We start from the raw sequence: 16,060 nt of genomic DNA, 5'->3' as shown, positions 1-16,060 counted from the left end.
GGTGCAGAATTAGCACGATCTGCCTTTTTCTCTTACTCCCTTCTCCAGTAAAAGAGGACACTGCTCTTCTAGGCTCCAAATAGGGGTTCTATGACTTCTCTCTAGGTCTTGCTCCATAGGATCACTTCCTGTCTGTCCGTCTGTGTACTTGTGGGTGCCCTGCATGGTGCTGAGAGCTTAGTGATCAACAACTATGCCCCACCTCACAGGAGAGGAAAAACAGTAATCAGCGGGTGAGTACAGGCAATGCCAGGGCAGGCCGAGTCCACTTCCCCCAGGATGTGGCTTAGCTCTCTGCCTTGCTTGGTACCCTACCCCAATTCCTTCTTCTCTGCCTAGGGCATGATGCCAGTGAAGGCCTCAAGTGTTCGTCCACACCGTGGAGGAGGTTCCTCCTGTTGTTCTGTGCTGGGAATGGAACTCGCAGCCTGAGCGTACTAGGTGAGCACAGTGCCACTGAGCTGTATTTGCAGCTCTGCTATTAGCTTCCCGATCCAACCTAAGTCGGAGCCTCTTCTCCATGCGCATGTGTGCAGGCTGGCAAAGGCCACGTGGCACCTTCCTGTTGCTAACATCTCTCTAGATGCAGTGAGCCCTCTTTCTGGCCACTTCTCCTTGTGGAAGGCACACTCTCCTTGTTTTCTGTCCACTATACTACTCCTTCCTCCATTCTTGCATGCTTTCCTGTTCCCTGGCCCCCGAGCATTTCCAAAGAATGGGTTCCAAAGCTTCTAGCCTCATTCCTTTCTTTCCTCAGCAAACACAGCCTCCTTCAAAACAAAAACAAACAAACCCAAAACTCTCACCGCTTCTTGCAGCTCTGTCTAATTTGCATGTGGCTGATTTACCCCATTCTCTCCTGAATCTCAGACTTACATCTTGATGGGCCAGTGACCATCTACACCTGGACACTCTTCAGTTACTGCAAGTTACCTCATTATACAAAATGAGCTTATCTTTTTCTAACTTTGCTCTTTATCCCCAAGCATTAGACAGGATCTACCCACTTGATCAATGCTTAACTGGCAACCAAAAGAATTAGACCATACCATCAGATTTTTCCTAATCACCCCGAGGATCGGCTTCTAACTCCTCAGGGTAGCACTCGGAACCCTACAGAGCCAGCCCCGATTCTCTAGACCCCATGAAGTCTTTACGTTGTGTCTGTCCGTTCCGTAAACTTTTACACGTTGGTACAAACTACTTATTTAGAATGTCCATTTCTCATGTTACCTCCTCTCCCTAGTTGACTGCTCCTCCAGGAAGATTCAGTTCAGGCACTGAAGCCTTCCCGGGCGTCTCCTCATCACATCCCATCAGTGTAGGGTAACTGGTTTTATTGTCTGGTTTGCCAACTGTGAACAATCTAGGGGCAGAGCAGTCTTTCCTGGGTGGCCAGGAACAGACCTAGCACACAGAGAGGCTCAGTAAATGCATGCCTGCCTTGCTTGACACCTGCATGGGGGAATCACTGACTCTAACTCCCCTTTTCAAAGTCCAGCAGAACAGTGAGCCCCCGCCCTTCAGAGGTGGGTGCAGTCCACCATCAACAGCCTGCCTTTCCTTTCTCTCTGGTCTGGCTTGTCAGCCCAACCACCCTGCTTACATTTCTGTGAGTTGACATTATACTGGCCCCAGATGCTCCCTCCTCCAAATGACACCTCCTCTCAACCATATGCAGTGAGTGAGTGGTCGGAGTCTTCCTTGCTCTAGGCTTTATGATGGCTCTGTTACACAATTGTCCAGTGAGCTGGGCTGTGAATTGTTTCTGTCCCCTCTCATCTACTCAGCAAATATTTACTGAGCACTTGCCCTATAACAGCTAAGACTGGAGTTGTAGTTTAGATCTTGACTACCCTTCAAAGGCCCGTGTGCTAAAGGATTGCCCCTGCCAACAAGAATGGTGCTTTGGGGTCTGTGAACGTTGCACTCCCTCATTCATTCCCCACGTGTTTCTTGAGGATTGACTCTGAGAGCAGGGCATAGGGCACAGGGTCAACTGTGCAGGGTGCCTTCAGGAGAGGGAGCTGGTCATCTGGGGTATGTTCTCAGCCCCTTCCTTTTCCCTTATTTTTGCCCCTTGTCCAAGAAGCAGTGGTCTCACCTTACCATACAATCCCACAATGTGCTGTCTCATCGTAGCCCACAGTGAATGATGTTGAGCCACAACGTTCGTAATGGTGAGCCAAAAAAAAAAAAAAGGAGCCTTTTCTCTTTATAAGTTAGTTACTTCAGATAATCCCTGGCAGTATTAGGAATGTGACAACGAATATGATACAGTTATGTCCCCAAAAGGGGTGGTCCAGTGGGAGCAAGGCAGGTGAGCAGAATTACAGTAATTTAAGTGAAGGGAGATCTAGAACAGAACACAGCCGAAAGCAGCATGAGATCAGGATGGGGTTGTGCCAAAGAGGAAGGAGAGAGAGCAAGGAGACTGAGCCTCCACGGAAACTTTACCTCTATGGAAATCCTAGACACTTTGCTCCCAAAACCCTGCTAGGAATGCTATTCCCACTATGTCCCTCCCTGTAGCTCCTTATATGTGACTGTGGGACAATTTCCAACCAGCAGGTAGAGGTGGGCCATACATGCCTCGACCCATCCCAGCTCCCAGGTGCAACCCTTAGGGCACACCCTCGAGACCAACGAGGAAGCATGAGGGTGGTCATTCCTGAAAGACTGCAGGCCCTGAAGAAGCACCGTGCCTCGGGGCCCGCACAGCAGCGGGTGCTCACCACATACACACAGCACTCTGATGCGGTATCACGCCTGCACACGGAAACAACTCCAAGCAGGCCCCCACGACCAGGTCTTGAGCTTAGCACCAGCTGCAACACTGCTCTTAGTGTTCTGTTCTAGAAAATAGGATCCTTACTTCTCATTCTTTCAGGGACATCGGCATTTTTGCAGCCTGATAGGACAACTGATGGAATTCTGGAGAAGCAGTGTTGAGTAATGAAATACAGTCAGAACCCTGACTGCATGAACCCTTTGGCCTGGGAGCAGGAATTCCAGTCTGGATATGAGAAAGCTGAAGCCAGGTAGGTTACTGCTCTGTGACCTTGTCAGGCTGCTAATGCATATGCCTGTGAGAAGTGCCAGCCTGCCAGCCCCAAGCTCCCTGGCTACCTCCAATCTTAGACAATAGTACCTGCCTTCTTCCTGAGAGGGCTCTCTGTTTTCAGACACACAAGAACCTCTGTATCTCTTCAGAGAACTGTGATGTGACATCTATAAGCAGTGGTCCCAGCCCTGGCAGTGTATAAGACCTGTGAAGTATCTGAGGCCCACCTCTTCTACCTGAACCATAGCTTGTCATGCGACAGCAAGCCACAACAAGATTGATACTGCGTCACTACAACCATTTTGTGTCTTTAGCTAGGTATAGCGCCATCTGGAAATTACACATAGGGTAAGAAAAATGTAATGGGTAGGGCTTTATTATTTTTCTAAATACCTGAACTCTCAATATCCTTTCTCTTGACTGGGGAGTCCCTTTACAGAAGGTCTAGCTCTACACATGAGTAGAGGATGACCTTGGCCTAGCCAAATGAGCACCTTTGCAGAGTCTGCACAGGACCAAGGTCCTGAGCCTGGATCTCGCCAGAGCCAGTGGTGCCCAACTATGCTGCTCCTGTGGCATGCCTAATTTGGAGGCGGACAGCTGCCCAGTATCCTTTGGTTCCTGACTCCCTCCCAAACTGGTTTCTTGAATTCTCTTACCCAATCTGTAAGGTGGTCTATTTCCTTCCAATAAGCCCCACTTCTGCTTGAGGACTGACTTCTGTTGTCTGTGGCCTAATGCCCCTCCTGCCCCACTGAGGCAAAACAGCCCCCAGACCTTTAGGTATAGAGTTGTTCTGCTCCCCAGGAATAAGGACAGACCAGGTGGCGGCTCATCTGGGGTGGCAGCAGCTCCTAAGAGAGCACTTACCAAGTGCAACAAGCACAAACCTTGCCTGCACTTCCCCTGACCATCAACTGATGGCCTCCTAAGCTTGGCTCTGTCATTTCCTAGCTGCCTAGCTCTCAGCTGTCATTTACCTCTCTTGGCTCTTGCTTGTTGTTTTTTTTTTTTTCATTTGCAATAACAGAGTGTTGATAAGTCATGTCCACCTGCTCTTCTGAGAACTAAATCCAACAAGATACCACTAACAACAAAATCAAGCAATGTGCTCTGTGAGCTTGTAGCACAGACTCCTGCCATGGAAGCCCCGAATGCCTCTTGTGTTCTGACTCCACAGTTCCCCGCGGCTTGGCTTCTGCCCACTCTTCTCCGAGCCTGAGCTCTGACAGCTCTCAGTAGCTCTTAAATGTAAGCCAGTCTCTGCACTGCTGCCCGGGTGCTTCATGCACCGTCTGTGCCACCCAGCCCTGCCACTCTGCACTTTCCCTGCTCTCAGCTGTCCTCCCTCCTCTTCTGCCCGGCTGTCACAGGACTTTGCCCCACACTTTCACTGTCATTCTCTCCCACAGTAACCTTGATGGTCCTACTTCCCTTCACATTCTGGGCTCCATCTCAGCAGGTCTACATCTTCTTCACTTGCTGATGCCTTTCTGGTCAGAAACATCTGTATCTCTAATGCATACCTCTTTGAAGAGCCTAGAAACAGTGACCAACAGACATTCAATACACACTATTAATAAACAGGACCACACAGGTAAAGTGGTCCACATTTATAGACCTACTCCTGACCACACCCTCATCTCCAGGCTCCGATACACTCTTTTGGACTTTTTCCTCATTCTTCTTTCTAATCCTGTAACATCACATTTGTTATCCTTTCTTACTGTCACCTGATTTCCTGGCCACCATTTCCTCTCCTCCCAGTCACAATGAGAGCAGCACGTCCTTTCCACGTGAACCAGCTGTGGACATGATAGAAGAACTTCTCAGAGCTCAAGTATCTCCACACTACCTCCCTGCTCCGGAAGCTCAGAGACTCCCATTCCTATGGATAAAAAGCCCGATTTCCCACCTGGCCTTTAAGGACCATGATTAATTCGAAATCCTTACCCTGGCTCTGTGTCAGGCTATACTCACTATCCCTCTTTCTGGAGCACACCCTGTGCACTTTCCCTCTTCCACAGCGCCCGATGGAGAGCCTGCACTGTCCAGCCCCTTCTCTGGGAAGGCAAATGCAGGAAGCAGCCTGGCAGAGCCAAGACTCGAAGGAAACAAGCACTCTGAGGCAGAGAAAGGCCTCTGGACTACAACAAATGGGGTACGAGCCATGATTAGAAGACATGAGATGAGGCAAGTCTGGTGGGAGGCAGTGACAACTGTTCGGACAGATGAAGATGCTTCTGCTAATGTACTTCAGGTTGCCACTCCACCCTTCTGAAAGCTCATCCCAGGTTACAAAATCATACTTCATTCACCATGTCTGCACACAAGCCATGCAGTGAACCTATCAGTTCTCTCCAAACAGACTAGCATCCATCCCAGGCACTTGAGATGCCCACAGCACTCAAGACCAAACCATGCTGGGGTAGCGCTGGTGCTAGGAGAACAGGGGCCCACCACGGCACACAGAGGCCAGTCAAAGAAAGGATCTGTGAGTTTCCCCCAAACATTCAACCTTGAGAATGAACATAGGGCCTCATACCTGTTTGACTGTCAGTCTGAATACACTCAGTTATGGTCTCAACCTAAAAATAAATTTTACAAGCCATTAGTTTTAATCACCTAAAACCCTTGCTTGGAATGATCAGGTCCTGGGGCTCTCCTTACCCACCTTATTGTTGCCATTGCACACTCTGATAATGGACACATAGTGTCTGATTTTTCTGAAAGTAGAAAACAATGTGTTATTTTTCTCCTGACTCTAGTTATAGTTAATTTTTCATTATAAAAATACTTTCCTTTAGCAATATACGAAATGTTTTGAGAGTATTTTTCTTCATATATATATATATATATATATATATGCGCCAAGGCTATCAATAAATAGACAAAACTTTACAACCCTCTTATGTCTCTGGGAAGAAGTGACTTCAGCAGTCATGCCCCTAGTTCTGACAATAGACAACACGAAATACTCGATTTTAACAGTGTGCTGCACGTTAGCCTTTAGTGTCCTAATGTGTCCTTTTGACCAGCATTGACACGGATACTCTTGAGTTCCAATAGTCTCTTATAGTCACTCTCGAAGAGAGCCACGGGCCACAGAAGCTACACAGGCCAAGGTTTCTGCTAGCCTTGGCTAGTCAACGTCTAAAACCAAGCAACAAGGCCTGAACTAGATGCTGCTAACTTGCCAACTGATTTACTGTTCCTTCAATTTCTTTTACCCCGCCCCAATTATCAAATCCCTATATATTTATCACAAAAAAGTGGAAAGGACATAAAAGAGCAAAGACTAAGAACAGAGAGTCCACACGGATCTGCCTCCCTGAGGCAATCACCAACTGGCAGCAAAGTCTGCTGACCAAGCATGCGAGCTGTGCAGTTGGCACTGAGGGCTGTGCCAGGCACCATCATACATGGCAGCCAGTGCTGGGGCCAGAAATCAGTTTCGTCGTGTATAAAATAGAGACAGCACTGTGATGACAAAACAGAGTTGCATTTAGAATAAAATGGAAATGAAACGGCATCTCCCACTACCCAGGAACCTGGCTAGAGAGGGAGAACAGAGGCAGTTCCTGACACCATGGGCCCACACTTCCTCCTCCTGCCTCCTTCCCTTTTGTGAATGTATCATACACTAGGTCTGACTTTATATTTTGCATTTAAAGTATAGTAAGGTATAGTTTTTCATGATTATCATTTACTAAATGATATTTTACTCTTAGGTGTGCTATAATTCATACTTAGAATTTTCTCTGGAAACATCATTTTGAATAAGTCTGAGGAAAGGCATCTAAAAATTTTAGACTCTCATACTTAAGATTAACAATATGTGTATGTGAACACATACATGCTTGTCCATGTGGCCATGTGTGGAGGCAGAGGTTGACATTGGGATGTCTTCCTCAATTGCTTCTCCACATCATCAATCATCATCATCACCATCACCATCACATCACCATCATAGTCATCATCATCAATCATCATCACCATCACCGTCATCATCAAGACAGGGTCTTTCACTGAATCTGGATCTCACCATTTCACAGATCTCTACACATCAATAATAGAGTTATAGCTATGATGTCACACTGGCTTTTATGGAGGTGCTGAAGATCTGAACTTAGGTTCTCACGCTTGCATAGCAAGCACGTTTCTCAATGAACCTGCTCTTGAGCCTCTAACACATCTGTTAACATTCAAACTATTTTTCTCTAATGTGACAGGCCTTTGCAGAAATAACTACTTCCAATGAGATAAAAAGCTTACAAACACAGAGGCACACACGATTTGAATATAAACATTTGAAGTCTCTTGCAAATCTATACAGCATAAAGAAGACTGTCCGACCTTGAGGAACCCCACCCTGGAAGGCCATCCTGTGAGACCCCTTGAGGTTTTTACATGTCTGTGAGCAGTTTTTAGTTTACTTAAGTATTCAAAGCAAATTCAAAACACTGACTGCAGATCGAAGCACATTTCCCCACTTACCCTCCCTGCCCAATGACAGGTATTATCTTCACATTTTGTTGTATATTTTCTCCATTTTTCTTTTGAGTATAGTAAACTCCTTGCCACTCCTATAAATAGAATGTACATTATTACACTTTGGGTTTAAAACATAAACTCAGGAACTTTTTCCATTTTTGTTTTGATTCATTAGTCACCATGAAAGAAATCAGGATAAAACACGATCTCAATTCCAATAACCTGATATTCTTCATCATCCCCTCAAGTCCACTTGACAAAAGTTAAGCTGCCTCAATGTAAGTGGTCATGTGCTCCATGGTCATCTGCTGGCAAGAGAGAGATCCCTCACTTCAAGGCACTGAGGCCGCCTTTCTCAGCTCCCACCGGATGCACAAAGGAGGAAATTAAGCACTTTGCCTTGACACTCAGTGTAGGAGACACCTCAGGACTAGGGCACAGAAGAGCAGTTTGTGGCCATTATTGTGGTAGGCTGCTACTAGCGTCATACTCTGAGTGTCTGTAGCCCTTCAGGAATTAGAGGTTTTAGTCCCTCTGTAGGGTGGGATGATGCAGCAGCTAGGCTAGGGCTCAGGTAGCAACAGAACAAGAAGGTGAAGATGAAAAGCATGAGATTGTGATTTTAAGAGCCCACATGACCAGAACCAGGGATCCTTTCAACAGAAAAGCATGGCTGAGGAGGAAATAGGGCACATCTTCCCTTGAGGGCAGCTAGGGATTTGTCATTATTACCAGCCAATATTCTGAATTCATCTGACAAGTCACTTAGCTGCAAAGCTATGAAAATCCCTAAAACCTCCTGCTGAAAATGGACCTGGAGGCAACCATAATGTTCTTGGTCCTTTGGAACTCTCAGAACCCAGAGCTGTAAGACTCAGTAGATACTGACCATGATTAGGGATGCCCTAAGTCTGAAAACGATCTTTTTTTTTCTTTCAAGACCATGTCAAAGACAGCTAACTCTGTATGCAGTTAGTACCAAACAGAAGAAAGAACAGGCCACAAAGAACTAAGTTCTGAGTGCAGAGATGGACAGTCCCAGAGATGGACTGTGCCCAAGACCAGCAAGGAAGGAGTAGGCAGTCCTCATCCCCACATGGGGTCACCCTGGAAACAGACAGGTCTGAGAGGGCTATCAGGGGTCATATGGGAAACTGTCTAGATGCGGGCACAACTACACGAAGATACTTAAAATCACTGAGTTATATCGTTTTGTTAGCGTGTCTGAGGTAGGCTCTCACTATGCAGCTCTGGCTGCCTGGAATTACTACACAGACTAGACTGGTCTCTAACTTGTAGTGACCTCTTGCCTCAGCCTCCCAAGAGCTATGAACTGTATACTTTAAATTGGTGGATTGTATGGTGTGGGAATTACATCTCAATAGAACTGTTGCGTTATAAAAGAAAATAGGAAAAGAAGGAAAGAAAAAGAAACAGCAGGCCAATAGGATCAAACCACCAGCATGTTGAAAAATATATTCAGAATTTTCTTCTCTAGCTCTTTCTGAATAAATGCAGACAACTGACAGGTCTAACAGGCCATGCCAGCACCACAGTTCCCCCAAAGCAGCAATAACCTGGCTGGGGGAACAATGTTAAAGCTACATTTTCTAGTCACAAGCAAACATCTACTGTAGTTAGCATGAACCATATTTACTAATCATAAATACACAAGACATTTAGTTCTGTATCACTGTGAGCTTGACCTTCTGAGAGTAAGATTACTGCCTTAGATTGCAGTCAGAGAGATTTATAGTTGGCAAGTCTGCCACAGGCGAGTCCAGGAGCAAGCCAATTTGGGGTACAGCTGCTTTTGCACAGTCCTGTGCCCACATGAGCTCCCCACTGCACACAGTAAGACTCGTGCTTCCCTGCTGCTGTCTGGCACAAGCTACATACCAGGCTGGGCTTCTATGGCTATTGATGTAGTTCTCTTTGGCAATCACTGTCATAAAATTAAGTCATTGTCATCCAGCTGTCCTGTCCCCAAGGCTGGCACAGTGCTTACCCATGGTAAACAAGCAAAGAACACATGAGGCTTTTGTTTACAGAGTGACTGAGGTCAACTCTGGAATCTTGGTCACCAGGCTAAGCAATCTGAACACTATACTAGGGGATCAACATATAATCTTGGGATGAGGAGAGCTCATGGGATTTGCCCAGCATAACTGTGGGGGTGTGACTAAGTCCTGGAGCAGGTCAGGGACACACAGTATACACTCGAAGCAAGGAAGTTAGCAACCGGTGAGATTGGTGTGGACTTGAAGGAGGCAAAAGGCAGCAGGGATCAGTTATTCTAGGAATCTAGACAAGGTAACTTGTAAGGACAGCTTATGAACAGAGAGACTGACTAAAAGAGATACTGGATTTTTTTATTCATGAAGGGTGAGAGGAAAATCATTCTCTGACAATTTAATTTCAAATGACAGCAGGATATTGAGGGACCAGGGCAAGGGAGCAAAGGTCAGAGTCCAGGTAATTTGTGGAGGAAACAGAAGAAAGTACAGCAGGGAAGCAGAGCTTGTCAGTGAGGAAGGAGGAAGGATCACAGGAAATAAAGCAGGTCAAAGGGTTCTGAGGCCCCACATCAGCACTGACAGGCATCTGAACAACCAGCATGTATCCTGCACTGAGAAGTCTGTCTGTCAGTCACGGGTAGGGCAACAAAAGGAAAAAAGTAAAAATGTCTAGACAGGGAAAGGCCATGTAAGGCTTAGCTACCTAGAAGACAGGAAATTATAAGTTCCCTGACAGCAGCGTTATGGAGAAGAAGGAAAAGGATACAGGAAAGCACAGATGTGAACCTGAAGAATCAGGTTAGCAAATCTACCCACCCCAAAGGGAGCCACAGGCAGAAAGGTTTGTGGAGGGGTGAGTGGCTGCCATACTCTGCTTCACCAGCACGGGAATTTTGCCTCTCACCCAGCAGTTCCAAGCGGATTCCACCACCTAGAACGTGACATCCTGGTGCCTAGCTCTGCCATCTGACCATTTGCTGAGTTTCCTCTCTTCTGCCATGTTTGCCTCCAGTGGACAGCTGAGCTCTCCTTGCTAATCACAACATGATGGCTCCACAAGGCCAATGACCCTTCCACTAGACTTTCCTCTTCAGAGACTGAACTGGACAGATGTCTGTCCTCTCACCTCAGTACACCAGCAGTTACTGAGTATGTAGAATCACCTTTTCACACTCCCCCAAACTCTGAAATATAACAACAACAACATCCCAAAACAAAACAAAAGCAACTAAGGCCAGGTGGCGGTGGCTCACGCCTTTAATCCCAAGACTCGGGAGGAAGAGGGAGGTGGATCTCTGTGAGTTCAAGGCCAGCCTGATCTACAGAGCAAGTTCCAGAGGATAGCTAGGGCTCTGTTACCTAGAGAAACCCTGTCTCAAAAGCAAAAACAGAAAACAAACAAACTAACCCCTCTGAAAAACACTAAACAGAGTAGCAAATAGGCCAATAACATGCAAGTCTCTCTGGGTTTTGCTCAGAATCATTTCAAGTCTCTGGCTACTCAGACTTGAGGCTTTCGGCACTGTCCCAGGACAGTGTTAGTTCAGCAGAAGTGAGATACTGTGTACATAAACCTGATACACTGACCACATGCCCCATCACCATTTCACCATTTGCTCTCCTTAGGAGGAGGGATCTAGCGTGCCTGGCAAGATCTCAACTACTTGATACTCAACTACAAAACCACTAGCTAAAAAAAAAAAAAAAAAAAAAAAAGCCAGGCATGCTGGTAAACATCTTTAACCCTAGTACTGGAGAAGCAGAAGCTGGTGGTTCTCTGAGAGTTCAAGCAGCCTGGCCTATGTAGAGAACTTGTCTCAAAACAAAATAAAACAAAGCCAACAACAACAGAACCACTGGCTCCAAGTCTCACCAAAGGACCAAAATGACAGAACTGAATGGCCAGCGGAAAGCCCTGAAGAGAACAAGTCATCTAACTGAGGTCAGTTTATCTGCCTTTGTTCCTCTCCTCAGAAGAGCCTCCACTCCTTCTAGTAAGACAAAGACCACTCTGAATTTAAAACTTGAAGGCAAACAGGATTCAAGCAGTGCCTAGCTAACCCTGATAGTTCACTGCTGGGCCCTTGCACTCAGCCTGCTCTTCCTGTGTTCTTTTGTTTTGAGACAGAGTCTCACAATGTAGCCCTGGCTGTCCTGAAATTCACTATGTAGGCCAGGATGGCCTCAAACTCACAGAGATCTACGGGCTTCTACCTCCTGAGTGCTAAGATGAAAGGCGAGTGCCACCATGCCCAGCTTCTGTGTTCTTAATTCAAGGTAATCTCTTGTTCTTGCAGCCACAGGGAAAGTAAAGGGAAATAGAGCTCTTCACTGTGTCTTCAAAGGGCCCAACCCAAGGGCAACTGAACCTGTGTGTGGCCCCTGCCTACCGGCACTGGGGAAGAAGTTTCCCTACTGTGGCCGCTGCAGTTGGCAGCACAACCATTTACCAAATTAAAAAAAAAAAAAAAAAATGTTCCAAATACTCCTAGTAACAGGTTCTCAATTTTGAAAAACAAGGAGAAGTTCAATAAAATGATGAAAAATAACTGACTGGACTCTTCTCATCACAGCCACAAGCCTGGCGCCAGGGAAGCACTGACAGATCACAGAAGAAGGTCTGGCTAAGTGCACCTGCTGACTCCTTCAGCACTGTGATCAGAGCTTCTCACACTGTCCGCAATGATCCCTTCTCTTTCCAACTCTGGAAAAACGAGTTCCTGAGGCAGGTGTCCTTGTTCTGACCATCTTCCTATGGCAGAATTAGCAAGGTGCCTGGCACACAGCTGACAATTAAAAATTGCTCAACAAATGACTGAGGCTTAGACATGCTCTGAGGGTGTGCTGCCTCACTGGCAACCCTCACCTAGACCATGAGCCAGTTAAAAGATCAATTGTCAGGAACACCACTTTTCCAGGACAGCCAGAGAAACCCTGTTTAAAACAGAGAGAGATAGAGACAGAGACACAGAGGGAGAGACCAACTAATTCACCCACCACTCAGAAGAAAACTGATTCTAAGGTCAATCCCAGGGACCATGTTTACTGGCTGGCTAATCGTATCACATCGTTGGCTTCAATCTCTGCATCTGTAAAGCGAAAGTAACAGGGTGTTCTGGGAAAGGGTGATACAGCTGAGACCACGTGCCACACAGGGTGCTCAATGAACACGAAGCCTTCCCGCCTTACCTGGAAGCAATAACAGTACTAACATCCTACTTACCTTGCCTATCGTGATGCACGAATTAATGGCATCGAGCAAGTCACCTTTCTTTTCGTTTATGGGCACTTGTGCTAACTCCTTTCCTATCAATTCACTTGACTGATAACCCATTGTTGTTTCAAATGCAGGGTTTGCATACTGAAAAGAGACAAAAGAGAAAAGAATAAGTGGATTTAAGATGTCTCAAGAAAAAGAAAGGTCTTCTCTCTAAGCACCGCCCTTGAAAACCCAGCAGCCTGGAGTTTCATCATGAAGGCTCTAAAGCCCGAGCACTTGGCGTCCAGGAGAAGCTTCTGCTCAGATGACACATGGCTGGGCTTTCTGCTATGTCCTTCTGAGACTCCAGGAAGGCCACAGGTTCAATCCAGCTTCTATGAAAGGGAGGCATGTTCTCAGGACAAACCCAGGCTGCTACACTAGAGCTGCCCAGATGTGGCCATAGTGAAACAAAGTCCCAGGCTGGGCTGTAAAACGGCGAGGCTCTGCCCTCTGGAACCCCGCAAGTCACTTCACCTGCGCTCGTCTGCATGGGGAAAATGAAGACATGCCTCTCTGGTAAGACTCAAAGGAATACTGTGTGCAACTCAGGCTAGAAACCAGAAAGTGTTTATGAATGAAATGTTTAATGACAAGGAAAAATATATGAGAAAGCTGAGCCTGTGTTGGTGATGACAATGAAAAAGAAATGATAAAACAGAAACTGACAGTCATTATCAAGATCTGTTCTCCTTACTAGACACTAAAGTAAGCACTTTACACACATGAACTCAGGTGATCCTCAAAACTTTATGAAAGGCAGGTGGCTGCTGTTCCTCTGTACTACGAGAAAGCATTTCTTCCATCTGTGCTAAGAGAAAACAGACTCAGCCAGATGAAGTAACTTGCCCAAAGATGCAGGATGAACATGGCAGACAGATGCCTAAACCCTCAACTCTTGGCCTCAGTTGTCTCTTAGCATCAACTCCCAGATGCTAGCACCAGTAACAAAAGGAGACATAAATTAATATTCAATAAACTAAAACCAAAATGGAGTTCACTCCCAGATTAAAGAAATGCTGCATCTTCTAGTAAAAGCCATGTTATCTTTACAGATATCTATTTATCTCTTACAGAAACCAGCTTTGCTAACAAGAGTAGTCTAGTCTGTTATTTTCTGAATTTTTAACTGTTTTTAGTAAATTTATACAAGTTTAAATTGCCTCCAAAAACAATGAGGAAAGATGTGAGCACAGTAAAGAAGCTTGCATGTATGGCTAGCCTGAGGGCAAAGTCGCTCCTGGCTAAGCAAACACTCAGCCATCCTAGGAGAAATAATAAGAAAAGAGCTGGCATTTCTGCATTTCTATGCCATAAGTAATCATTTTCTTATCTAGTTTATTTTATATTACACATTTTATTGATTTTGCTGTTACAATCATCTCAGGAAAAAAAAGGAGGGCTCTTGGGACTTCAAAAGGAAAAAAAATCAATTTGTAAGGCTACAATCCTCAAAGTGAGAACAAAATAAATCCATAAGTATAAATTTCCAAAATAACAAACCTGTATAATGTGGTCTTCACTTGTAATTTCAATTGCTTCTTGACTTTTCTCTAATGCAGTGAATACTGAGTTACAAGCCCTTTATGAATAAAAACAAAAGGACTGATAAATGTATTTACATTAATCATAGTTACTAAATCTAACACAATCACAGGGTATTATATATAATCGCTTACTTATGTGTCTAGTGCCTGGCTTATAGAGGTTAACATGTGCTCATTCAGAAGGAGGTAGGGGAAGTATTTAAGAACATAAAGAAGACCTTCTACAACCCCAATACCTGCTGTGCACACCAGGATAGTTACATGCCAGTGTAGCTGTGGTCCCCTGAGCCTCTACAGTGCCCTTTTTCAACACTAAAGCACCTTCATGGGGTCTAAATGAGAGAAGAGAGTCAAGATTGCTGCACAGAGCCTGCCAGAGGGGAGGTAGCCAGCCGTTTCAAAGTATTATTTTAAAATGGTCACAGTACTGGGGATGCCTGGATGGCCAGCTTTGTTGCCTGCTCCCTTAGTTAGTCTTATTCCTTGAGTACATTCCCATACCTGTCGTGTTTGAAATGCTTTCTTAATTATACAGGTTAATAAATGTTTATTGACAAAAGTTAGAAAATAAAAGATAGCTTATCACTCCACTATAAGATAAGGTAACAAATACTAGTGATACCATCATACATTGTTCATATGAACGTAAAATTGGTGCTGCCCCCATTTTGGAAAACAGTCTAGAAATTCTTCAAATAGTTAAACAGAAAATCATTTAGCTATAGCTACTCTTTACTGTGCACTTAATAAAAATAACTGTTAACACAAAAATTTGGCCATACTACTTGGCAAATACAAACAGTTCAAATGTCCACCAGTAAAGTATGAACAAGTAATATGTGATATATAAATATGATGGAATATTGTATAGATATAAAAGTCAATGAAATCCGGCTATACATACTATGCTACAGATGTGCCTTAAAAACACTATATTTAAATGCAAGAAGTCAGTGACAAAAGATCACACACTATGATTTCATTTATATGAAATGTCTAATACAGGCAATTCCAGATGTAGAAAGTCAAATACGGGTGTGGGCTTAGAGTTAATAAAAATGTTCTGGAATTGTGGTGATGAGTGCACAACTCTGGGAATGTAAGAAAACCACTCAGTATGTACCTTAAATATGTAAATAGAATGTGGAGTACATCTCAGTAAGGTTGTTTAATCAATGAGGTAAGAACATCTCAACCGCCAATGCTTAGACATGTCAGCATATATCAGGGGCTCTTGGATGTTTCTTTTACAAACATATGTCAACATGTATATTTATTTAAAATGTAATCATTCTTACAGTATTATCATCTCCGTTTCTCACTGAACATATATCAATAATTACGGTTCTTCATCACCACATTTAATAATCATAAATATTTTATTATAAGGTTACACCAAAATATATTCAACAAACACCCATGATGAGTCATACGGGCTGCTTCTAGGCTTTTGTCTTAGATAAGGAGCCCCCCAAAAGCATGACCAGAAGGCCCCCTTAGCTCACAAGACTAAAAACACAAGTAACTGCCTGCTTACGCACAATAGAGTAGCAACAATAGTAACTATAACCTTTAAAAGCTATAGTGCTATTACATTCTAATCTTGCTCAAGGAAGTTGTTATTTAAAACAAAAGAAGGCCTGTGAGATGGCTGCGAGGGTGAAGGGCCTTCTGCTAA

The 16,060-nt window shown here is 44.8% G+C and overlaps 1 protein-coding gene across 1 annotated transcript in view; it reads right to left on the bottom strand.

The window, feature by feature from the left end:
* The window catches only part of Pde8a (phosphodiesterase 8A), a 114,999-nt gene that overhangs the window by 19,507 nt on the left and 79,432 nt on the right, over positions 1–16,060 (bottom strand). Inside the window, exons 7-11 of the mRNA XM_060367445.1 lie at positions 14,339–14,417; positions 12,800–12,937; positions 7,562–7,650; positions 5,739–5,790; positions 5,610–5,652 (exon numbers count right to left, since the gene is read on the bottom strand). Coding sequence (XP_060223428.1) covers positions 5,610–5,652; positions 5,739–5,790; positions 7,562–7,650; positions 12,800–12,937; positions 14,339–14,417 — 401 coding nt within the window. The remainder of the gene's footprint in view (positions 1–5,609; positions 5,653–5,738; positions 5,791–7,561; positions 7,651–12,799; positions 12,938–14,338; positions 14,418–16,060) is intronic.

This window comes from Meriones unguiculatus, chromosome 14 (genome assembly GCF_030254825.1).
Source record: "Meriones unguiculatus strain TT.TT164.6M chromosome 14, Bangor_MerUng_6.1, whole genome shotgun sequence".
NCBI lineage: Eukaryota > Metazoa > Chordata > Mammalia > Rodentia > Muridae > Meriones > Meriones unguiculatus.
Note: the sequence above shows the minus strand (reverse complement) of the source record. Positions and strands in the feature narration are given on the sequence as shown.